Source organism: Suncus etruscus, chromosome 15 (assembly GCF_024139225.1).
Source record: "Suncus etruscus isolate mSunEtr1 chromosome 15, mSunEtr1.pri.cur, whole genome shotgun sequence".
NCBI lineage: Eukaryota > Metazoa > Chordata > Mammalia > Eulipotyphla > Soricidae > Suncus > Suncus etruscus.
Window position 1 is genome coordinate 92,822,099 of NC_064862.1, and position 25,026 is coordinate 92,847,124.

At 44.4% G+C, this 25,026-nt stretch overlaps 3 protein-coding genes across 3 annotated transcripts; all 3 read right to left on the minus strand.

Annotated features, from left to right (window-relative positions):
• Positions 1 to 5,419: 5,419 nt before the first annotated feature.
• Positions 5,420 to 6,352, minus strand: LOC126030228 (olfactory receptor 1361-like). Its single transcript, XM_049788399.1, has one exon. It carries the CDS (start codon positions 6,350 to 6,352, stop codon positions 5,420 to 5,422), a length of 933 nt encoding a protein of 310 aa, XP_049644356.1.
• Positions 6,353 to 12,828: 6,476 nt separating this feature from the next.
• On the minus strand, positions 12,829 to 13,770 carry LOC126030229 (olfactory receptor 1361-like). Its single transcript, XM_049788400.1, has one exon. The coding sequence runs from the start codon at positions 13,768 to 13,770 to the stop codon at positions 12,829 to 12,831; it is 942 nt and encodes a 313-aa protein (XP_049644357.1).
• A 6,556-nt stretch (positions 13,771 to 20,326) lies between these two features.
• Positions 20,327 to 21,268, minus strand: LOC126029447 (olfactory receptor 1361-like). Its single transcript, XM_049787722.1, has one exon. The coding sequence runs from the start codon at positions 21,266 to 21,268 to the stop codon at positions 20,327 to 20,329; it is 942 nt and encodes a 313-aa protein (XP_049643679.1).
• Positions 21,269 to 25,026: the final 3,758 nt, after the last annotated feature.

Genomic DNA, 25,026 nt, shown 5'->3' on the forward strand with positions numbered 1-25,026 from the left:
GATCTAAATTCTTTAGAATGAGCTCTCTTTTTTTGGGGGGGGCACTGAGAGGGTAACATTCTTAGCTAAATTCAGTTGATATCCCCTTTTGGTGGTTTAGGCAGAAGAGGGGCCGAAGGGGTAATTTTTTAATGAGTACAGTATTATTTCTCTTAATCATTAGAAGTATATATATATATTATACAGTATTCCAACATGTCAGCACCCCTTATAACATACATAGTTTTAACTTAATTTTTTTTTTGGTTTTTGGGCCACACCCGGCGTTGCTCAGAGGTTACTCCTGGCTGTCTGCTCAGAAATAGCTCCTGGCAGGCACGGGGGACCATATGGGACACCGGGATTCGAACCAACCACCTCTGGTCCTGGATTGGCTGCTTGCAAAGCAAACGCTGTTGTGCTATCTCTCCGGGCCCCAGTTTTAAATCTTTTAAGGATTTCAGGACTATGGCAAGATGTCATTAATTACCCAGAATCATGTTATGGACTTAATCCACCAGGATCTTATGGCCTTGATTCACCAAAGAATCATGGCTTTGATCCACAGGATAACAATCTTGATCCACTAGACTAGAGGATCATCACTCACTATACTCTGAGTTCAGGTCCTTGTCTGGGAGCCAAAATATCGGGGCCAAATAAAAACCCAATGAGAGAGAAAGAGAGAGAGAGAGAGAGAGAGAGAGTGAGAATCAAGGCTTAATTAAGGGAGGCCAGAGGCCTTTGGCCATTCCCCTAAGCTGGGAGAGAGAAAGCCAAGGTTAGTACCAGAGCAAGAATTCAGCCACAGATTGAGTAAAGGTAGCAGAAGCAGTAAAATGCAGCATGACAGGCGGTTTCTCAGGCAATCTGGCAGCAACCACCATGCAGGAGCAATCTGGCGGCGGTTGGCCTCCAGTACTTCTTCTTTGGTCTTAGATACTCCCATCTCAACTGCCCTTCAGTGGCAGTTACAAGGGGGTGTCTCATAACTGACGTCTTCATCCTTAAAGGGACAGGAGCACGCTTATGGCTGACCAGGGCCAGTAGAGTCTCTGTTTTTCTATAGCATTATTTCTTCTTGGGCTCACAGAATATAGTAAAGATGAGGATATCAATGTGTGATCACTATTGCTTTACAATTCCCTACAGGAAAAGGTTCATTGTGTTTGGAAACAAGGCTAACCCTTAGAAAGTTTGGCTTGATTTTTCTCCTAAGATTAAGACCTTTCTTTCCTTGTGGCTATTTTCTTTCTTTTCTTTTTCTTTCTTTCTTTTCCTTCCTTCCTTCCTTCCTTTCCTCCCTTCCTCCCTCCCTCCTTCCCTCCTTCCTTCCTTCTTCCTTCCTTTTCCTTCCTTCCTTCTTCCTTCCTTCCTTTTCCTTCCTTCCTCCTTCCTTCCTTCCTTCCTTTTCCTTCCTTCCTCCTTCCTTTCTTTCTTTCCTTTTCCCTTTTCTTTTTCCTTTCTTTCTTTCTCTCTCTTTCTTTCTTTTCTTTCTTTCTCTCTCTTTTCTTTCTTTCTTTCTTTCTTTCTTTCTTTCTTTCTTTCTTTCTTTCTTTCTTTCTTTCTTTCTTTCTTTCTTTCTTTCTTTCTTTCTTTCTTTCTTTCTTTCTTCTTCTCTTTCTTCTTTCTTTCTTTGTTTCTTTCTTTCTTTCTTTCTTTCTTCTTTCTTCTTTCTTTCTTTCTTTCTTTCTTTCTTTCTTTCTTCTTTCTTCTTTCTTTCTTTCTTTCTTTCTTTCTTTCTTTCTTTCTTTCTTTCTTTCTTTCTTTCTTTCTTTCTTTCTTTCTCTTTCTTTTCCTTCCTTCCTTCCTTCCTTCCTTCCTCCCTCCCTCCCTCCCTCCCTCCCTCCTCCCTCCCTCCTCCCTCCCTTCCTTCCTCCTTCCTTCCTTCCTTCCTTCCTCCTCCTTCCTTCCTTCCTTCCTCCTTCCTTCCTTCCTTCCTTCCTTCCTTCCTTCCTTCCTTCCTTCCTTCCTTCCTTCCTTCCTTCCTTCCTTCCTTCCTTCCTTCCTTCCTTCCTTTCTTTCTTTCTTTCTTTCTTTCTTCCTTTCTCTCTCTTTTTCTCTTTTTTTCTTCCTTTCTTTTTTTTTTCTCTTTCTTTCCTTTTTTTTTTGGTCTTTGTGTCACTCTGGCTCAGAAGTTACTCCTGGGTCTGTGCTCAGGAATTACTTCTTTCAGGGTAGGGAGAACATATAGGATGCAGTGCATCAAACTCAGATCAGACGCTTGTGAGGCAAAAATCCTCCCCGCTGTTCTATTGCTCCGTTCTTGTACTTAGTTTTTGAAATGACTTTAATTAAACTATCTGTTTAATTTTCTCCATAAACTCAGACTTTGTCTCCTTGTGGCTCTAATTCCTAACACTCTTCAATTAATGGAGGGATGCCAAGAAAACATGGTAATGGAAGAGAACAAGAGAAAAGGATGAAGGGGGCCGGTGAGGTGGCGCTAGAGGTAAGGTGTCTGCCTTGCAAGCATAGCCAAGGAAGGACCGCGGTTCGATACTTTGGCGTCCCATATGGTCCCACGAAGCCAGGGGCAATTTCTGAGCGCTTAGCCAGGAGTAACCCCTGAGCATCAAATGGGTGTGGCCCAAAAAACCAAAAAAAAAAAAAAAGATGAACAATATTCATGTTCTGATATTTTACTCTATATGGAGATAGAATGAGCAAGATTTCCCATTGTGTTATGTTCTTCACTTACACCAAAGGTAAGCATAGATAAAAAGGAACAGAATTTCATGTTGTAATAAATGAATATTTTTATACCTTAAATTTATTTATTTTTGTTTAACTCTTAATTATTGCTTTAAATAACTAATTGCAATTCAGGTGGTATGGTTTTACAGAATTCCATCAGTTATTACAATGATATTCAAAATTATTAGATCTTCACCAACAACAAATGAGCCCAGGCCCCTAAGCTTTCCATTACATCCCATCTAGTTCATCTCTCCTGTTCCAGCTCCATTGCCTGGTGACCTCTGGCTGGTCTTCAGACGTCAACCATTTGCCTTCATTTGATCTTGTCTATTTTTGGGTTTTGATTCTCTATAAAACAGGTGCTGAACTCCTCTGGGCTACAGCTGATTCGTTCTAATCTACATTCTGAGTGTCTACATTTTCTGAAGTTCAAGAAAAACTGCCGTGGTGATGGAATATTCTGACTTTCCGTTAGGAATTCTCACACTCCTCTACGGAACACGAAAACTCAGTGGTCCCACAACACTCTGGGGCTCTCTGGAGTCCAGTGAAAACCATGGCCACTGGTTCTTAGCTTAAAGGATCTTTATTCTTGACTTCATCTCGCTAACACCTCTCAGATGAAAGATCATCAAGGGGACGCTGACACTCCTGTTTTACCCTTTGATCTACAGATGAGGAAGCTTTAATTTTGTGTTTTTGATTAGAACAATTGGGTGGAAAGGCATTTAGACAAGTTGTAAGGATATTTGTACACCTCAGGTGCCTAGTCTCAATGGTTGTTATTCGAAAATGAGAAAGATGCAGAAAATTCAAAGAAGCAAAGACTTGGAATTGAATGGGCACAGGATCATAAGTGGAAGAGAACTTGGATATGGGTCCTAGAGATGGGACACACTATAAATAATTAGAATTACTATAAACAACAAGGTACTAGAAATAGCTTGCACTATGATGTTTCAGGTGCACTATTTCTTTTCTTTTCTTTCCTTTTTTTTTGGGGGGGGGGCACACCCGGCGGTGCTCAGGGGTTACTCCTGGCTGTCTGCTCAGAAATAGCTCCTGGCAGGCCCGGGGGACCATATGGGACACCGGGATTCGAACCAACCACCTTTGGTCCTGGATCGGCGGCTTACAAGGCAAACACCGCTGTGCTATCTCTCCGGGCCCAGGTGCACTATTTCTAATTAAAAGAGAAACTTCTGAAAAAAAAATTATGACTTTGAAACTAAGCCTTTAGGTGTCTATTGTGGCAGAAACAGTACTCTTTAGTATGACTTGAACCCAGTTCATGTTACCAGGACAAGGATCTTTTCAAGTCCCTTTCAATCAACAGCTTCGGTGCTTTGGCTCAGGTATTTTGTGTGTTCTTTGCTGATCTCTCTTTAATATACACACACACACACACATACTTTTTCTCAGTCCTGAAAATGAGTGTGTGTGGTGTCATAAATGATCCAGAAAAACAATTGGAGGAATAAATCTATTAGTAAAAACATAAATGTAAAACAATTCCATGTAAGCATTCACTATGTTCAAACTGAGCCAGCTCATGGACTCACTCTTTTCTCGAATGAAATGTTAACCGAGCTGTGAAAGATCAGGGGTACATTGGCTCATACGTTGGTCATCTCAGGAGGAATGGATGGACCAAGCCCTCCCTACTGAAGCCTAATCTGTTGGCCCCACCACCCAGAACTACTATTTTCCTAATAGCCCCACCTCATCACTGACCATCTTTAATTCCCTTTGGGACATCAATCTGACCAAACTCCAGGTATGTTGGATTTGGGGCTGATACCACCAGGGCTTTTTGGAGCAAATGTGGGTTCCCTTTTCCTGTATCTTTCTTCTTCCAGGAGACCTGGCAGCTGACTATATGCCCCTAAAAGTCATTATATCAGTAATAGTGCTTTGTTTTTCTTAACTTCATATGATCAATGCTGTCTTCCCAATAGGAACACACCAATTTAACAGAATACACAGCTAACAAGAGCTTACTAAGCCTTCCAACATTATGTATTACTGACATCTTTGGAGATACAATAATTTTCACCAATGTGCTTGCGACTGTACCTTTACATTTTTCTTTCATTTTTTAAAACTTTTTTCTCTTTCTTCTAAATTCTTTTCTATTTTTTTATTGCCCCTCTTTTCTATTTTCTTTTTAGTTTGTTATGTTTTCGTTTTTGGATCATACCTGGCAGCGCTCAGGGATTCCTCCTGGCTCTATGCTCAAAAATCGCTCCTGGCATATGGGATGCCGGGATTCAAACCACCCACCTTCTGCATGCAAGGCCAACACCTTACCTCCATGCTGTCTCTCCAGCCCCCCCCCTTTTCTATTTTCTTTTCTTTTTTTTTTTTTTTGGTTTTTGGGCCACACCCATTTGACACTCAGGAGTTACTCCTGGCTATGCGCTCAGAAATCGCCCCTGGCTTGGGGGGACCATATGGGACGCCGGGGGATCGAACCGTGGTCCATCCTACTCTAGCGCTTGCAAGGCAGACACCTTACCTCTAGCGCCACCTTCCCGGCCCCCCTTTTCTATTTTCAATAACATTGCCCTCACTTATCTGTAAACAAATATATTATAGTCAACTAAGAAAACTATGTGATGCATTTTTGTTAAATAAAATTAAACTAAAACAACATCGTAGAACATATCAAAGCTATACGAAGTGTGGGGATACTTACTCTGAACATCTGTTTTTTAATAATTGGATATTGTTTTGGGGTTCATTGAATAAAAGCTAGTTTCCTGCTGAGTAGTGCTCTCAGTGCTGCCTTCATGTCCTTGTTGCGAATACTGTAGATGAAGGGGTTCATCATAGGGGTCACCACTGTGTACATCACCGTGTCCTTTCGGGCTGTGTGTGAGGAAGTAGGGCTAAAATAAACCCCAATGAGAGTCCCGTAGAACAGAGACACAACAGAGAGGTGGGAACCACAGGTGGAGAAAGCCTTCTGCTTGCCTGTCCTGGACGGGATCCTCAGCACAGCTGCGAAGATGAGCGTATAGGAGACCAGGATACCCACGAAGGGGAAAAACAGAGGAATGGCACCCACGGTGTTCAGCAGGGCAAAGTTGAGGAAGGCGTCAGAGCAGGCCAGTTTGAGCAAAGCACTGAGGTCACAGTAGAAATTTGGGACTTCTCTGTGGGTGCAGAAGGAGAGACGGGTCAGTGAAACCGTGTGGGTCAGGGCATTCCCGAAAGCTGCTGTCCAAGACGCCCCCACCAGGAGGCTGCAGAGCTGTGGAGTCATGGATGTGGTGTAGTGCAGGGGGTGGCAGATGGCCTCGTAACGATCATAGGCCATGACACTCAACAGGATGCTGTCAAGACTAGCAAACAAGATGGAGAAGAAGGTCTGGGTCAGGCAGCCGGCATACGGGATCCCTCTGTGGCCTGTGATGTGATTCACCAGCGTCTTTGGGACGGTGGTGGTGGTGAAGCAGATGTCCACGAAGGCCAAGTTGGCCAGGAAGAAGTACATGGGGGTGTGGAGCCGGGCGTCCGTGACGATGGCTAGGATGATGAGCAGGTTCCCCAGCCCCGTGACCAGGTACATGCTCAGGAAGAGGAGGAAGAGTAACTGCTGCTCCCTGGGGTTCTCTGAGAGCCCCAAGAGGAGGAACTCGGAGATCTGGGTGAGGTTTTCCTTGTCCATGACCATCCTGGACCAATGAGAAAAGACATGAGGGCTCTGTCCTTGTTGCTAACTCAGGTCAAGCATTCATGGTCAACTCAACTCTCTCAGGAAATTCATCATTCATTCAACTCCTCCACTCAGTTCATCCTAAAATAGGATCCTTGTTATGTGTTATCAATTCCATCAGTGACACGCACTTCCCACTCTCTAGTGGCCACCTCAGATCTCCTCAAGTCTCCCTGGCATCTCTCCTATATTCTAGTGTCCCTTCCATCCATCTCCTCATTCTCACTGATCCTGCACCTCATCTGGCTGTTCCACGCTTCAGCCTTGCCAAGCTGTCAAGTTGGAGTTAGAATAGTTTCTGCTCCAAGTATTTCATCCCCAGCAATGTGCAGCCCTTAGATGTAGGGATGGAGTTTGCAGGAGGGAGGGAGTGAGAGAGACAGAGTTGACAATGAGAGAGGGAGGGGAAGATACAAAAATGGAGGAGGAGGAAGAAGAGGAGGAAAGGAAGAGGGATGCAGCAAACAAACAGAAACGAGCCATGAGGATGGTACAGTGATGTTTGCTTCATTATATGGAAAAGCGTCTGATAGACTCATAGAAGGGGTACAGATTGATTGTTCTACAATTAGGAAAGGGAAATTCCATACCTCCTCCGGGGGGATAGGAGAGGCCGACCCAATTGAAGTTCCCCATAATAAGTAATCCACACAGATATGAAGGTTATAACAGGTAAAAAAAAAAATACTCACACCGCAAGCTGTTCACCCACAAGCCAGTTGCTCCACCACTTGGAACCACAAGCCGAGATGATAGCTCAGCTGATCAGCTTTTCTGTCTCCTCTTTATTCAGCTCCAAACTAAAAACCCCTCCTCCAGGGGGAAGGAGAAAAAGCTGGAAGAAAGGCAGTAGGAACACAGATACGGAAGGGAACTATTTCAAAAGCCTCTTTTTACCTCACATCTCCCCCTTTTTAAATCTTTCAAAATTAAAACATGGAAAATAAGTAATGGGCCCTGAAAAGACAAGGGAAAAACTAAACTAAAGGAAAAGCGGCAATTTGCATAGGCTCATCAAAAGGAAAAATCTAAAGAAAAAACTTTTAGGCCTAAAAACAGGGTGTTCTCCAAAAACATGAGTCAAGGAACCAACTACAGGCTCCAGACAAGATTATTTCACAATCCCCAAAGTACATTCTCTAAGGTTCTCAAAAAGTCTTCCTTTATAGACCAGAGGACAAATCTAGAATTTAGGGATCATAGATCTGGCAAATTATGAAGATCTAATGAAGCAATTAGAGAGTCACTCCACAGTTGGAGTTCCCAGGAGGAGATGTAAGGAAATCCGCCCTAAACTTCCTATTGAATGTCAATAGCACCTGGACGTTTAGACCCACCCACACCTGGGGTGAGGGGAGGGTATAAAGAATAAATAAAAATTGAATAAAGTATTTGAATAAAGAGTTTGGCTCTGGGGATGAGGGGGGAGACAGAGGTAGAGAGCCAGTGGAGGAGCAGACAAGAAGCTGCTTGAAAAAGCTTAACGTAGAAGCCATGTGAGGAAAGGGACGTGGCCGATAGGGCCTTGGAATATACTGAGCTGACTCTGATGAAACTTCAACTGACAGCTTGTGATTATTTCTATGCCATTATTCTGCACCTTCAGACCTACCAGCTGGAGGGGCTACAGGCACCTTGGCGTGCAGAGAAAGACCTCACCCGAACATAGGATCATATGTTCTACATTTATACAACAATAGGCCAAATAATTATCTATTCTTTTCATAACGTCTAAAGTGCTATAAAACACAGACTTTAAGATTCCACCTAGTCTGGGGCCGGGCGGTGGCGCTGGAGGTAAGGTGCCTGCCTTGCCTGCGCCAGCCTAGGACGGACCGCGGTTCGATCCCCCGGCGTCCCATATGGTCCCCCCCAAGAAGCCAGGAGCAACTTCTGAGCGCATAGCCAGGAGTAACCCCTGAGCGTCACAGGGTGTGGCCCAAAAACCAAAAAAAAAAAAAAAAAAAAAAAAAGATTCCACCTAGTCTATGAAACATGGAAAGGTGAGTGGGGTCAAGGAAAGAGAGAAGGAGAGGAAGGAATATAGATGGATGAAGAAAGAGGGAAGGAGATGGTCACATGTGTGGGTTATAAGTGGTGAACCAACCCAGTTACTCAGGTCACATGCAGAGCCAGCCCCCTCCTGAACGTTTAGCATCTTCTAGACACCTGTTCTCACCCTCAGAAACCACTTCAACACACATACACATGGGCTCCAACTCTACTCTCTGTCCTGTCACTGAACACTATCCCCATAACTTCCTCTCCCCAGAATGATGCAGGCAATCGTCCCCCACACCTACTCTAATGGCTTCCCTGACTTCCCTCCTTCATGATCCCAGTCTCTTCCTCAGCTCCCAATCACTCTTCGTCTCTACCAGCTGCCAAATCGCTCTGTCTCTGCTTGCTCAAGCCCAGGGGCTTGAGTTTCTGGTTTATTTCTCCATGGGCACCGCCACAAGGAAATCACTTTTGAAATCCTGTATTACCTGAGAGCTAGTTACCTTACCTGCTTCTTTTATCTCTCTAAGAAGTGCCCCAGTACATCCATTAACAGAAAGGACAGTGCCTGAAAGCCAACGAAGCGAGCTTTGTGTCCTTGTGGATCTTATTCCAAACACTTCAACTCAGCCATGCAAGACCCAAGAGATGGGCCTTCTTAGGATTTCCATGCACTTCGGCACTTCGTGTTTTATCTGGTTGATATAATTCAGACCACTGTGACCATTGAGTGACCATTCAGACCAGTGAGCTCTGAGAATCACAGTCCCAACGTGGAGTCACACAAGTCTAATTTGGAGACCCACAGATACCAAAGCTAACTCCCTTCCTCTGTGCCTGGGCTGGTCTCCCCACACCCTCTTCCCTCTATATATTCCTCTTAACTGTGTGCCTGTGTTGCTGAGGGGAGGAAAGTCTTCCTGGAAGATCAGGACATGGAGGCAGCAGTGTCTGGTCCCAGAGGACCTGGCAGTGCCTGACTCACCCACCCTCCACTCTCACCCCTCAGGTCCATCCCCAGAGCCTTGTTAGGGCTCCTACTAATTGTCCCTCCACACCCATCCCTCTGGGCCTGACCTGGGCTGGGGGAGACACGTGCATGGGGCTGGCCCTGCCATTTTCTGTTGCTGTGTGGGACCCTGATTCTCACCGAGACTCCAAGCATGGCTGGACCTACAGATCCCTGAGGCTTATCCCTGCTAGGCACTGTCTTCCTTGTGTCTTTTGACATCTTAAAGGTGATGCAACTTACATAAACTCTAACTCACCGTGTTTTCCATGGAACATCCAGGACAGTCACATGGTTGAGCTCTGTCATCTTACGTCCCCTTGATCTCAGTCTCACCGATCCCGATGCATTAGTGACCCCTATAATCCTGAGAGGGAAGTCCCCTTTCATGTGAAGTTGGGGCTAGGCTCTGTGTTTTCAGAGTGAAGCCCCCTGCAGAAGGGCCTGCTCCCCAAACTTCCAGAGCACAACATCCCAGTCTTTGCACCTGGACTTCCATCTCTAATTTAATTTTTCCCTCACTCTTGATAAACATATTTTACTTGAAAAATGTATAAGTACTGCAGGGCATATATGTCATACTTTCCAAAGTAAAATAATTCCTGAGAAAACATATGAATCATATCATTCATATCTGGGCTCAGAGAATTTACTAAACATGAGGACATCCAAGTGTGATTGCTATTGCCTTAGAAGCCCCTAGAGTAGAAGAAGTAGAAGAAGGTTCATTGGGTTTAAAAAACAAGTCTAATCTAAAAAGTTTGGCTTGATTTTTTTTTTTTGATCCACACCCAGCGATGCTCAGGCATTACTCCTAGCTCTGTGATCAGGAGTCATTCCTGGCAGTTTTCAAGAAACCATATGGGATGCCGAGAATCGAATCCAGGTTAGAGGTATGCAAGGCCAATGCCCTCCATGCAATCACTTTGACACCTGGTTTGATTTTTCCTAAGATAAGGACTTTGTCTCTTTGTGATTCTTTTCCTAACACACTTCAACTCAAGGGCTGATGCCAGAGAAATGTGATAACAGATGGGGGCAAGAGACAAAGGTCAACAATATTTGTATTCTGATCTTTTACTTCATATAAAGATATAATGTGGGGGCCAAAGAGATAGCATGGAGGTAAGGCATTTGCCTTGCATGCAGAAGGTCATTGGTTTGAATCCCAGCATTCCATATGGTCCCCTGAGCCTGCCAGGAGTGATTTCTGAGCCCGGAGCCAGAGTAACTCCTGAGCGCAGCCGGGTATGACTCAAAAACAAAAACAAAAACAAACAAAAAGATATAGTGTGGGGGCCAGAGCAATAGCACAGCAGTCGGGTGTTTGCCTTGCATGTGGCTGACCCAGAATGGACCTGAGTTAGATCCATGGTATCCCATATGGTCCTCCAAGCCAGGAGTGATTTCTGAGCACATAGCCAGGAATAACCCCTGAGCATCACCGGGTGTGGCCCAAAACCCCAAAAAATAAAAGTTGTAATGTGAAAGACTTTCCATTGTGTTATGTTCCTTATTCACCCCTACAGTAAACAAAGACACCCAAGATGCCACAGAATTTCATGATGTAATAAATGTGCATTTAAATCTATTTAATTTTTATTTATTATTTAAATTTTTAGTTACAATCTTTGTAGCATGATTTTATAATAATGCATCATTCATGATTCTGATGAACAAAGTTATCACACCTTCACCACTACCAAAATGTGCCTAGGTCTCCACCCCTTCCCTTACATTCCTTCTACTTCATCTCTCCAGCTCCAACTCCATTACCTGGTAATATAGGCTGGTCTTCAGACGTCAACCATTTGCCTTCATTTTATCTTGTTTATTCTTGGGCCTGCTTCTCTCTAAAATAGGTGGTTGAGCTCCTCTGGGCTATGAACAATCCATTCTATTCCACAGTCTAAGTGTCTACCCAGTGCTAAATTCAAGAGAAACTACTGTTGTAATGGGCTAGGGATGTTCTGAATTTCCACTAGAAATTCTCACAACTCTGCTGTGAAATGTGAAAACTCAATAGTTCTCTGACCCTCAGGACCCCTGGTCCTTGGTTCTTAGATACAAAGGTCTTTATTGGTGACTTCATCTCTACTAACACCTCTTAAATGGGGAGATCATGGGTCCACTCTCACAATCTCACCAAGAGACTCCTACACTCCTGTCTGGCCCATTGCCCTACAGATGGAGAAGCTTCAGTTTTGTGTCTTTTTTAAACAATGGTTGAAAGGCATTTAAATATATTGTAAGGTCATTTGTACAACTCAGGAGCCTACTCCCAATGGTTGTCATTTGAAAATGAGGAAGATGCAGAAAATTAAAAAAAGCAAAGACTTGGAATTCAATAGACACAAGGATTATGAGTGGAAGAAAACTTCAATATGGGTCCTAGAGATGGAACATACTAGAAATAACTAGAACTGCTACAAACAACAAGACATTAGGAACAGATTGAACTACGGTGTTTCAGGTGCACTATTGCTAAAGAAAAAAAGAAACTTTGAGAAAAATTATGACTTTGAAACTAAGCCTTTAGTTGTCCATTGTGGCAGAAATGGGACCCTTCAATGTGACTTGAGCCCAGTTCAGGTTACCAGGACAAGAATCTTTTCAAGTCCCTTTCAGTCAGCAGCATTGGTGCCATGGCTTGGGGATTTTGTGTGTTCTTTGCTGATCTCTCTCTCTCTCTCTCTCTCTCTCTCTCTCTCTCTCTCTCTCTCTCTCTCTCTCTCTCTCTCTCTCACTCTCACTCTTGCTCTCTCTCTTTTTCTAATACACACACACTCTCAGTCCTGGTGTGTGTCTGGTGTTATAAATGATGTAGAACAGTTAGAGAAATAATCTATAAGTAAAAACATGAGTGTACAACAATTCCTCTTAGAAAGTCACTATGTTCGATCAGGGCCAGCTCCGTGAACTCACTATTTTCTTGAATGAGAAGTTAACCGAGCTGTGAAAAATCAGGAGTACATAGGCCCATACAATGACTGATGTCTGTCTTAGGAGAAATGGGTGGGCCAAGCTACCACCCTGCTGATGGCTCATTTTTTTGTCTTCATCACCCAAAACATTGTTTTCCTAATAGCCTCATCTCATCTTTGACCATCTTTAATTCCCTTCGGGGACATTAATCTGACCAAACTTCAAGTATGTTGGATTTGGGCTAATATCACCAGGGCTATTCTTTCATTGTTTTAACTTTCTTCTTTCTTTCAAATTTATTTTCTATTTTTCAATAATATTGCCTTCAGTTATCTGTAAACAAAGGTATTATAGTCAACTAAGAAAACTATGTGATGCATTTTTGTTAAATAAAGTCAAACTAAAACAATATCACGTAGCACACATATACAAAGTGTGGGGATACTTACTCTGAACACTTATTTTTTTAAATATTGGATATTGTTCTGGAGGTTCATCGAATAAAAGCTCGTTTCCTGCTGAGAACTGCTCTCAGGACTGCCTTCATGTCCTTGTTCCGAATACTGTAGATGAAGGGGTTCATCATAGGGGTCACCACTGTGTACATCACTGCGGCCACTGTGTCCTTTTGGGCTGTATGTGAGGATGTGGGGTTGAAATACACCCCAATGAGGGTCCCATAGAAAAGAGTGACCACAGAGAGGTGGGAGCCGCAGGTGGAGAAAACCTTCTGCTTGCCTGTGCGTGATGGAATTCTCAGCACGGCTGCAAAGATTAGAATGTAGGAGACCAGGATACCCACGAAGGGGAAAAACAGAGGAATGGCACCCACGGTGTTCATCAGGGCAAAGTTGAGAAAGGCGTCAGAGCAGGCCAGTTTGAGCAAAGCACTGAGGTCACAGTAGAAATTTGGGACTTCTCTGTGGGTGCAGAAGGAGAGACGGGTCAGTGCAACCGTTTGGGTTAGGGCATTCCCAAAAGCTGCTGTCCAGGATGCCCCCACAAGAAGGCTGCAGAGCTGCGGGGTCACAGACGTGGCATAGTGCAGGGGGTGGCAGATGGCCTCGTAGCGGTCATAGGCCATGGCGGCCAGCAGGAAGCTGTCGATTCCAGCAAACCAGACGAAGAAGAAGGTCTGGGTAAGGCAGCCGACGTAAGGGATCCCCCTGCGGCCCATGACATGGTTCACCAGCATCTTGGGGACAGTGGTGGTGGTGAAGCAGATGTCCACGAAGGCCAAGTTGGCCAGGAAGAAGTACATGGGACTGTGGAGCCGGGCATCAGTGATGATGGCCAGGATGATGAGCAAGTTCCCCAGCCCTGTGATCAGGTACATGCTCAGGAAGAGGAGGAACAGCAGCCGCTGCTCCCTGGGGTCCTCTGAGAGTCCCAAGAGGAGGAACTCTGGGACCTGGGTGAAGTTTACCTTGTCCATGACCATCCTGGACCAATGAGAAAAGACATGAGGGCTCTGTCCTTGTTGCTAACTCAGGTCAAGCATTCATGGTCAACTCAACTCTTTCAGGAAATTCATCATTCATTCAACTCCACTCAGTTCATCCTAAAATAGAATCCTTGTTATGTGTTATCAATTCCATCAGTGACACGCACTTTCCACTCTCTAGTGGCCACCTCAGATGTCCCCAAGTCTCCCTGGCATCTCTTGTACATTCTGGTATCCCTTCCATCCATCTCCTCATTCTCACTGACCCTGCACCTCACCTGCCTGGTCCACACTTCAGCTTTGCCAAGTTGTCATGCTAGAGTTAGAGGAGTTTATACTCCTGATATTTCCATTTCCCAGCAATGTGTATCCCTTAGATGTAGGGATGGAGTTTGTATGAGGAAGTGAGTGAGAGGAAGTGAGTGAGGGAGATAGGGTTGACAAAGAGAGAGGGAGGGGAAGATACAGAAAGGGTGGAGGAGGAGGAAGAGGATTGCAGGCAAACAAACAGAGGCAGTCCATGGGGATGGTAAGGTGATGTTTATTTCATAATTCAGATAAGAACATGAGCATCTCATAGACTAAATTATTGTCTATTCTAATGTCTAAATAGCTATAAAACACATACTTCAAAGATTCCACCTAGTCTGTAAAACATGGAAGGGTGAGTGGGGTCAAGGAAAGAGAGAAGGAGAGAAAGGAATATAGATGGATGGAGAAAGAGGGAGGGAAACTGTCACATGTGTGGGTTGTAAGTGGTGAACCCACCAGGTTACTCAGGTCACATGCAGAGCCAACCCCCTACACCTGTTCTCACCCACAGATACCACTTCAACACACATACACATAGGCTCCAACTCTTTTTTCTATTCTGTCGCTGAGCACATTTTTCACAACTTTTCCTCTCTCCAGAATGATGCAATCATCCCCACACCTACTCACATGGTTTACCTGACCTCTCTCCTTCCTGATCTCCATCTCTTCCTCAGCTCCCACTCACTCTTAGTCCCCACCAGCTGCCAAATTGCTCTGTCTCTGCTTGCTCAAGCCCAGGGGCTTGTTTCTGGTTTATCTCTTCGTGGGCACCACCACAAGGAAATCGCTTTTAAAATCTGGTATTACCAGAAAGCTAGTTACCTTACCTGCTTCTCTTATTCCTCTAAGAAGGGCCCCAGCACATCCATTATCAGGAGGAAGAGGGCCTGGGAGCCAACGAAGCAAGCTTTGTGTCCTTGTGGGTCTTATTCCAAACACTTCAACTCAGCCATGCAAGACCCAAGCAACGGGCCTTCTCATAGGATGTCCACACACATCAGTGCTTCATGTTTTATCTGGTTGATTTGATTCTGAATATTGAGTGACCATGTGTGACCATTCAGACCAGTGAGGCCTGAGAATCACAGTCCCAACATGGAATCACACAAGTCTGAGTTGGAGACCCACAGATCCTGATGCTAACTTCCTTCCTCTGTGCCTGGGCTGGTCTCGCCCCTGTATATATTCCTCTTAACTGTGTGCATGTGTTGCTGAGGGGAGAAAGTCTTCCTGGAAGATCAGGACATGGAGACAGCAGCATTTAGTCCCACAGGAACCAGCAGTGCCTGACTCACCCTCCACCCTCATCCCTTGGGCTCCATCCTTTGAGCTTTGTTAGGGCTCCTGCTAATTGTCCCTCCACACCCGTCCCTCTGTGCCTGATCCTGGCCTGGGGGAGATACAGGCATGGGGTTGGCCTTGCCATTTCCTGTTGTTTGCTGTTGATTTAAAATAAAATCTATTGTCTAATGCCCACGTGTCTGCGTAAGGCCTTTCTCAGCAGGGTCCCTCGGTGGCAGGTCTGATGATTATAGGGTAAAATCAGAGAGATCAATTCACAAGCAGTCTGTTAAAGTCTCATCAGGGACAGTCAGCTTTATTCCAAGGTCCTATCTGCCATGTGCATTTCCTCACATGGCTTCTATGCTCAGCTTATTCCAAACAGCTTCCTCTCTGGCGCTCTGCCTCTTTTTTCCTCCATTTTCCCCAGCCAGACCCTTTTCTTTATCTTCTAGATCCCCGCCCACTAGGGTGGGGGCAGCCTGTAATCCAGATGTGATTAACATAGGGCATTGGGGGACAGGAACCTTCCACTCAGGAACCCTTGCAGATGGAGTCTTGGTTCTCACCGGGACTTCCAGCATGGCTGGACCTACAGATCCTTGAGACTCGTCCCTGCTAGGCACTGTGTTTCTCTGAGTGTCTTCTGACATCTTGAAGGTGATACGACTCACATCACCTCAAATTCGTCATGTATTCCATAGAACACTCAGGACAGTCCCACTGTTGCTCTCCATTCTGTGTCATCATGATGTCCTCTTGATTTCAATCTCTCCAACTCCGATGCACCAGCGCCCTCTAAAGTCATGAGAGGGAAGTCCATCTTCGTGTGAAGCCAGATCCAGGCTCTGTGTTGTCAGTGAAGCCCCATGCAGAAGGGCTTGCTCCCCCCAACCCATAGAGTACAACATCCCTCTTTCTTTGCACCCGGACTTCCATCTCTGATATATTCATATATAGTTTTTGGGCCACACCGGGCAGTGCTCAGGGCTTACTCCTGGCTCTGTGCTCAGAAATCGCTCCTGGTAGGCTCGGGGACCATATGGGATGCTGAGTCAGCACGTGCAAGGCAAACACTCTGCTGCTGTGCTATCTCTCCGGTTCTCTAATCTACCTCCCCCCTGACTGTTGATAAACATTTTTACTTGGGGCCGGGCGGTGGCGCTAGAGGTAAGGTGCCTGCTTTGCCTGCGCTAGCCTTGGATGGACCGAGGTTCGATCCCCCAGTGTCCCATATGGTCCCCCAAGCCAGGAGCGACTTCTGAGCGCATAGCCAGGAGTAACCCCTGAGCATCACCGGGTGTGGCCCAAAAACCAAAACCAAAACCAAAACCAAAACAAAAACAAAAACATTTTTACTTGAAAAAAATGCATCAGTATTATAGGGCATATATGTCATATTTTCCAAAATAAAATAATTCCTGAAAACACATGAATTGTATAATTCATATTTGGGCTCAGAGAATTTACTAAACAAAGGACATCGAAATGTGATTGCAAAAAACCAAACAAACAAAAACCCCAACAAATGTGATAGCTATTGCCTTTGGGAAACAAGTCCTTAGAAAGTTTGGTTTGATTATTTTTTGTTTGTTTGTTTTTTTAATTCACAACCAGCAATGCTCAAGCATTACTCCTGACTCTGTGTTCAGGAGTCATTCCTGGTAGTTTTCAGGGGACCATATGGGATGCCAAGGATCGAACCCAGGTTGGATGTGTGCAATCATTTCGACCCTTGGTTTGATTTTTTCCTTAGATAAGGACTTTGTCTCTGTGATTCTTTTTCTCTAACATTCTTCAACTCAATAGACTGATGCCACAGAAATGTGTTAACAGATGGGGGCAAGAGACAAAAGTCAACAAAATTCGTGTTCTGATATTTTACTTTATATGAAGATATAATGTGAAAGATTTCCCATTGTGTTATATTTCTCGTTCACCCCTGCAGTAGGCATAGACACTTCCAAAATGCCACAGAATTTTATGATATAATAAGTGTGTATTTCTATGCCTTAAATCTATTTTTTGTTTAACACTTACCATTTACATTTTTAGGTACAATTTTGGTAGCATGGCTTTACAATAATGCATCATTCATGATTTTGATGAACAAAGTTACCACACCAAAATATGCCCAGGTCTCCATCTCTTCCCTTACATTCCTTCTGGTCCATCTCTCCTGCTCCACATCCACACTGCCTGGTGATCTCAGGCTGGTCTTCAGATGTCAACCATTTGCCTTTATTTGATCTTGTTTATTCTTAGGCTTTGCTTTTGTATAATAAAAGGTGGCTGAGGTCCTCTAGGCTACTGGTGATATGCTCTATTCCATAGTCAGAATGTCTCCCCGGCAGACACAGGAGAGGAACTACTGTGGCGATGGGCTAGAAAAGTTCTGACTTTCCACTAGAAATTCTCACAACTCTGCTGTGGAATGTGAAAACTCAATGGTCCTCTGAGCCTCCCGGACCATCTGGGTCCATTGAGAACCCCTGGTTCTTAGTTCTTAGCTTTAAAGGTCTTCATCTCGGGCCAGGCGGTGGCGCTGGAGGTAAGGTGCCTGACTTGCCTGCGCTAGCCTAGGACGGACCGCGGTTCGATCCCCCAGCGTCCCATATGGTCCCCCAAGAAGTCAGGAGCAACTTCTGAGCGCATAGCCAGGAGTAACCCCTGAGCGTCACAGGGTGTGGCCCAAAAACAAAAAACAAAAAAAAAAAGGTCTTCATCTCTACTAACATCTCTTACATGGGGAGATCATGGGTCCACTCTCACGGTCTCACCAAGAGACCCCCACACTCCTGTCTGGCCCATATTCCTACAGAGAGAGAAGCTTCAATTTTGTGTGTTTTTTTTATAATAACAATGGCTGAAAGACATTTAGACATGTTGTAAGGACATTTGTACAACTCAGGAGTCTATTTCCAATGACATTTGGAAATTTTATTCTATTTCCTAGTTCCAATTTCCAATCTGAAAATGAGAAAGATGCAGACAATTCAAAGAAGCAAAGATTTGGAATTCAATAGACACAAGGATTATGAGTGGAAGAGAACTTGGGTCTTAAAGATGGAACACACTAGAAATAACTAGAACTGCTAGAAACAACAAGAAATTAGGAATAGATTGAACTACAGTGTTTCAGGCGCACTATTTCTTTTCTTCTTTCTTTCTTTCTTTCTTTCTTTCTTTCTTTCTTTCTTTCTTTCTTTCTTTCTTTCTTTCTTTCTTTCTTTCTTTCTTTCTTTCTTTCTTTCTTTCTTTTTCTTTCATTCTTTCTTTCTTTCTTTCTTTCTTTCTTTCTTTCTTTCTTTCTTTCTTTCTTTCTTTCTTTCTTTCTTTCTTTCTTTCTTCTTTCTTTCTTTCTTTCTTTCTTTCTCTTTCTTCTTTCTTTCTTTCTTTCTTTCTTTCTTTCTTTCTTTCTTTCTTTCTTTTCTTTCTTTTCTTTCTTTTCTTTCTTTCTTTCTTTCTCTTTCTTTCTTTCTTTCTTCTTTCTTTCATTCTTTCTTTCTTTTCTTTCTTTTCTTTCTTTCTTTCTTTTTCTTTTTTTCTCTTTCTTCTTTTCTTCTTTCTTCTTTCTTTTCTTTTCTTTTCTTTCCTTTTCTTTTCTTTTCTTTTCTTTCTTTCTTTTTTTTTTTTGGTGTTTGGGTCACACCCAGCAGCGCTAAGGGTTACTCCTGGCTCCATGCCCAGAAATGGCTCCTGGCAGGCTCGGGGGACTATATGGGATGCCGGGATTCGAATCAATGACCTTCTGCATGAAAGGCAAACGCCTTACCTCCATGCTATCTCTCCGGTCTCCAGGTGCACTATTTCTAAAGAAAAAGAGAAACTTCTAAAAAAAAAAATCTGACTTTGAAACTCAGCCTTTAGGTTTTTGTTGTAGCAGAAATGGACTACTTCAGTGTGATTTGAACCCAGTTCATATTACCAGGATAAGTATCTTCCTGTTCTCCAATCTTTTTCAATTAGCAGCAATGGTGCCTTGGCTCAGGGATTTTGTGTGTTCTTTGCTGCTGCTGCTGCTGCTGCTGCTGCTCTCTCTTTAACACACACAGCCATGGAAATGTGTGTTCCTGGTGCCATAAATGCTACAGAGAACAGTCAGGAGAGTAGAGCAATAAGGAAATACATGAATGTAAAACAATTCCACTTAGGCAGTCACCATATTCAAACTAGGTCAGCCCCAATGGACTCACCCTTCTCGAATGAGACATAAACCAAGCCACGAAAAATCAGGGGTACACCAGCTCAAGCAGCAGAAATATGGCCATCATGGGAGGTGAGAGTAAGCCAAGCCACTGCCCAGCTGAAGCCAAGAACCATTTCCCCAATGAACTACCTCATCACTGACCCATTATGATTCCCTCTGGAGACACCAATCTGACCAAATTCCAGGCATGCTGGATTTGGGTCTGATATTACCAGGGCTTTTTGGAGCAAGTACAGGCATCGTCCTCATGTATCTTACTTCTTCTAAGAGATATGTCAACTGAGTATATGCTCCTAAAAATCACTATATCAGTAATAGTGCTTTGACTTTCTAAACAACTTATTTGTTCGATGCTGTCTTCTCTATAGGAACACATCATTGACAGAATGGATAAATAACAAGAGCTTACTAAATTTTCTACCACTGTATAACTGACATTATTGGAGTTACAATAATTTTCACAAATGTACTTGCTACTGTACTTTTACTTCTTTATTTTTTGAATAATTTTCTCTTCCTTTTAAATTTTTTCAATAATTTTGCTTTCACTTATCTGGAAACAATGGTTATAGTCAACTGAGTCAACCATGTGATGCATTTTTATTAAATAGTTAAAAAACAGTTTAATGTAGTACATTTCTATGATCATGCAGTATGGGGATTAATAATAATTAATAATAATTAATAATTAATAAATTAAAAAATTTATTTTTTAAAATAATTGGATAGTGTTCTGCAGATTCACTGAGTAAAAGCCAGTCTCCTGCTAAACAGGGCTCTCAGAGCTGCCTTCATATCCTTATTCCGAATACTGTAGATGAAGGGGTTCATCATGGGGGTCACCACCGTGTACATCACCGCAGCCACTGTGTCCTTTAGGGCTGTGTGTGAGGATGTAGGGCTGAAATACACTCCAATGAGGGTCCCGTAGAAGAGGGACACCACGGAGAGGTGGGAGCCACAAGTGGAAAATGCCTTCTGCTTGCCTGTTCGGGATGGGATCCTCAGCACAGCTGCAAAGATGAGCATGTAGGAGACCAGGATGCCCACAAAGGGGAAAAACAGAGGAATGGCACCCACAGTGTTCAGCAGGGCATAGTTGAGGAAGGCATCAGAGCAGGCCAGGTTGATCAAAGCATTGAGGTCACAGAAGAAATTTGGGACCTCTCTGTGGGTGCAGAAGGAGAGACGGGTCAGTGAAACCGTGTGGGTCAGAGCGTTTCCCAAAGCTACTATCCAGGACATCCCCACCAGGAGGCTGCAGAGCTGTGGAGTCATGGATGTGGCATAGTGCAGAGGGTGGCAGATGGCCTCGTAGCGGGCATAGGCCATGGCAACCAGCAGGATGCTGTCAAGACTAGCAAAAAGTATGAAGAAGAAGGTCTGGGTCAGGCAGCCGGCATATGGGATACTCCTATGTCCTGTAATGTGATTCACTAGAGTCTTGGGGACGGTGTTGCTGGTGAAGCAGATGTCCACGAAGGCCAGGTTGGCCAGGAAGAAGTACATGGGGGTGTGGAGCCTGGTGTCGGTGATGATGGCAAGGATGATGAGCAAGTTCCCCAGCCCCGTGACCAGGTACATGCTTAGGAAGAGGATGAAGAGTAACTGCTGCTCCCGGGGGTCCTCTGAGAGCCCCAAGAGGAGGAACTCGGAGATCTGGGTGAGGTTTTCCTTGTCCATGACCATCCTGGATCAATGAAAACGGACATGAGGGCTCTGTCCCTGGTGCTGACTCCGGTCATTCATTCATGATCAACTCAACTCTGTCATGAATTTATCATTCATTCTGAATCATTCATTTCCTTCACTCAGTCCATCCTAAAATAGGATCTTTGTTATGTGTTATCAATTCCATCATTGACACACACTGTGCACTCTCCAATAGCCACCTCAGATGTACCTGAGGCTCCCTGGAATCTCCCCCACATTCCAGCATCCTTCTTGTTCATCTCCTCATTCTAGTTAATCCTGCACCTCATCTGGCTGCTCCACACTTGGCCTTGCCAAGGGTCATTTAAAGTTAGACGCATTTGTACTTCAGGTATTTCCATTCCCCAGCAATGCGCAGCACTTAGAAGTAGGGATGAAGGGAGCAGAATGAAGGTAATGAAGGGGGAGCATGTTGACAGAGTTGACAAAGAGAGGGAGGGGAAAAGAAAGAGTGTGAGGAAGAGGAGGGAAGCAGGCAAATTGAGATGGTCCAAGGAGGTGGTACAAAGATATTTGCCTCATAATTCAGATAAGAACACGAGCATGTCCTAGACTAAAATATTATCTCTTCTTTTCTGAGGATTTATATGGCTATAAAATCCATACCTCAGGATTCATCTGTAAAACTTGGAAGGCTGAGTGGGGTCAAAGATAGAGAGAAAGAGAAGAAGGAATATAGATGGATAGAGAAAGAGGGAGGGAGACTGTCACATGTATTGATGATAAGTGTTGGACAGTCTGCTACTCAGGCCCCATGCAGAGGCAGCCTCCTCCAGAAGCCCCTCCAGCGCTCTTCTAGACACCTGTTCTCACCCACAGGCGCCAATTCAACACACATACACATGTGCCTCAACTGATATCCCTCTGTCAACTCACTGAGCACTTTCTCCACAATTCCTTCCTCTTCCCAGAATGATGCAGTTTTACAGCTAATGGTATTCCTGTCTCCTCCCTGACCTTCCTCTTCTCCCACATCCCATTTACCCCTCTTCCATAATAGCTACCAAATTTGCTTCATTTCTGCTTTTTCAAGTCCTAGTGCTTGAGGTTTGGGTTCACCTCCCCATGGACACTAGCACAAGGAAATCACCTTTGAAATACTGTATTTACCTTAGAGCCAGTGACTCTTACCTGCTTCTCTTATCCCTCTAAGATGAGCCCCAATGCATCCATTCACAGGAGGGAGGGGGCCTGGGAGCCAATGGAGAAGGCTTGTGTCCTTGTGGGTCTTATTCCAAACACTTCAATTCAGCCATGCAAGACCCAAGAGATGGGCCTTCTCATAGGACGTCCACACACATCAGTGCTTCCTGTTTTATCTGGTTGATCTAATTCAGACCATTGAGTTACCATTTAGTGGCCATTCAGACTAGTGACCAATGACCCCAGAGGCATAGTCAAAACCTACAAATCCTGATGCTAACTCCCTTTCTCTGTGCTTAGGCTGGTCTCCTGGCAACCTCTCTCCTGTATATATTCCTCTTAATTGTGCAGATGGATGGCTGAGAAGAGGAAAGTCTTCCTGGAAGATCAGGACATGGAGGCAGCAGCATTTGTTCCCACAGGAACTGACAGTGCCTGACTCACCCTCTACCCTCATCCCTTGGCTAAATCCCTTGAGCCTTGTTAGGGCTCCTGCTAATTGTCCCTCCACACCCGTCCCTCTGTGCCTGGCCCTGGGCTGGGGGAGACGCGTGCATGGGGCTGGCCCTGTCGTCTCCTGTTGCTCAGGAACCCTGGTTCTTGCAGGGACTCCCAGCATGGTTAGAGCTATGGATTCCTGATTCTCGTCCCTGCTGTGCATTCTGTTCCTTTGAGTGTCTTTTAACATCTCGAAAGTGATGCAACTTTCATCGCCTCAAACTCACCGTGTTTTCCAGGGAACACTTGGGACTGTCATACTGTTGCTTCACCCTCATCTGTGTAGTCATTTTGCCCCTTTGGTCTCAGTCAGGCTCCCTGCCTCCTGTTGCACCACTGCCCTCACAGTTCTGCGAGGGAAGTCCGCTTTCATGTGAAGGCAGGTCCAGGGTCAGTGCTGTCTGCATGAACTGCAATAAGGACCTTATTTCTCCAATCCCCCCACAGTGCAGCATCCCTCTGTCTGCACCTGACCTTCCCTGTCTATTTCACTTGTTAGGACCAATCAACACCCCTAAAGAGGGCTGGAAATGGGGTTCAATTGAGGTAGAGGCAAAGTAGGGAGGCCAGGGCCTTATAGCCAACCCCCTAGGCTGAGAGAGGGAGAGAGGGGGGCTATGTTAGGACCAGGAAAAGGAGTCAGTCAGGGAAAGGACCAGAGAAAGGGCAACAGAAAGAGAGGCAGCAAAAGGCAACAGAGCAGGGAGTCCAGAAAACATTTCTCGGGAAATTTGGCAGTGACCATCCAGTAGTAGCAACCCAGCGAAGGTGGCTGTCCCCAGCACTTTAGCCACTGCTTCATATACTTCCGGGCCAATTGCCCTCCAGTGGCAGTTACAAGGGCCAGACCTGCTTATGGCTGACCAGGAGCTGTAAGAGTCTCTTTCCTTATACTACTTTGTATTTTCCCCTCACTGTTGATAATGTAGTTTTACTTGAAAAATGCATAGGTGATACAGGGCATATATGCCATACTTTCCAAAAGAAAATAAATGACCTGAAAACATATGAATCATATAATTCCTCATTGGTCTCACAGAATTTACTAACCATCAGGGTATCAAAGTGTTATCACAATCGGAGCCGGAGCGGTGGTGCTAGAGGTAAGGCATCTGCCTTGCAAGAGCTAGTTTAGGACAGACCGCGGTTTGATCCCCTGGCGTCTCATATGGTCCCCCAAACCAGGAGCAATTTCTGAGCGCATGAGAGTAACCCCTGAGCTAGGGTTAGGGGTTAGGGTTAGGGTTACTAGCTCAGGGTTACTGTCACCATGTGTGGTCCAAAAACAAAAACAAAAACAAAGTGTGATCACTATTGCCTTAAAGTCGCCTACAGGAGAAGGTTCATTGGATTTGGAAATTAGTCTAGGCCTTAGAAAGTTTGGATTAATTTTCTCCTTAGATTAATACCTTTGTCTCCTTGTTCCTCTTATTTCAGACACTCTTCTACTCAATGGATAGATGCCACAGAAACGTGGTAACAGAAAGGGGCAAGAGAAAATTATTAACAATATTAATGTTCTGATATTTTACTTTATATGGAGATATAATTGCAAGATTTCCCATTGTATAATGCTCCTGATTTACTCCTAAAGTATGCACAGACACCCCCAAAAGCAGCAGAATTTCATGATGCAATAAATATGTACTCCTATGCCTTTTATTTATTTTTTGTTTAATATTTATCACTTTATATTTTTAATTACAATGTAGGTATCATAGTTTTATAATAATGTCATCATTCATGATTTTGATGTACAAAGATATCACACCTTCACCACCAACAAAATGGGCCCAGGCCCCCCATCCCTCCCCTTCCATTGCTTATAATTAGTCTCTCCTGTCTCATGTCCACTGTCTGGTGAGCTAGGCTGATCTTCAGACATCAACCATTTGCCTTCATCTGATTTTGTCTGTTCTTGGGCTTTGATTCTCTATGAAACAGGTGGCTGAGCTCCTTTAAACTATCAGAGATATGTTCTATTCCACACTCTGAGTGTCTACCGGGTAGACTCTACCCTGTGCTGAAGTTTGAGAGGAACTGCTGGAGTGATGTGTTAGGGACGTTCTCACTTTCCACTAGGAATT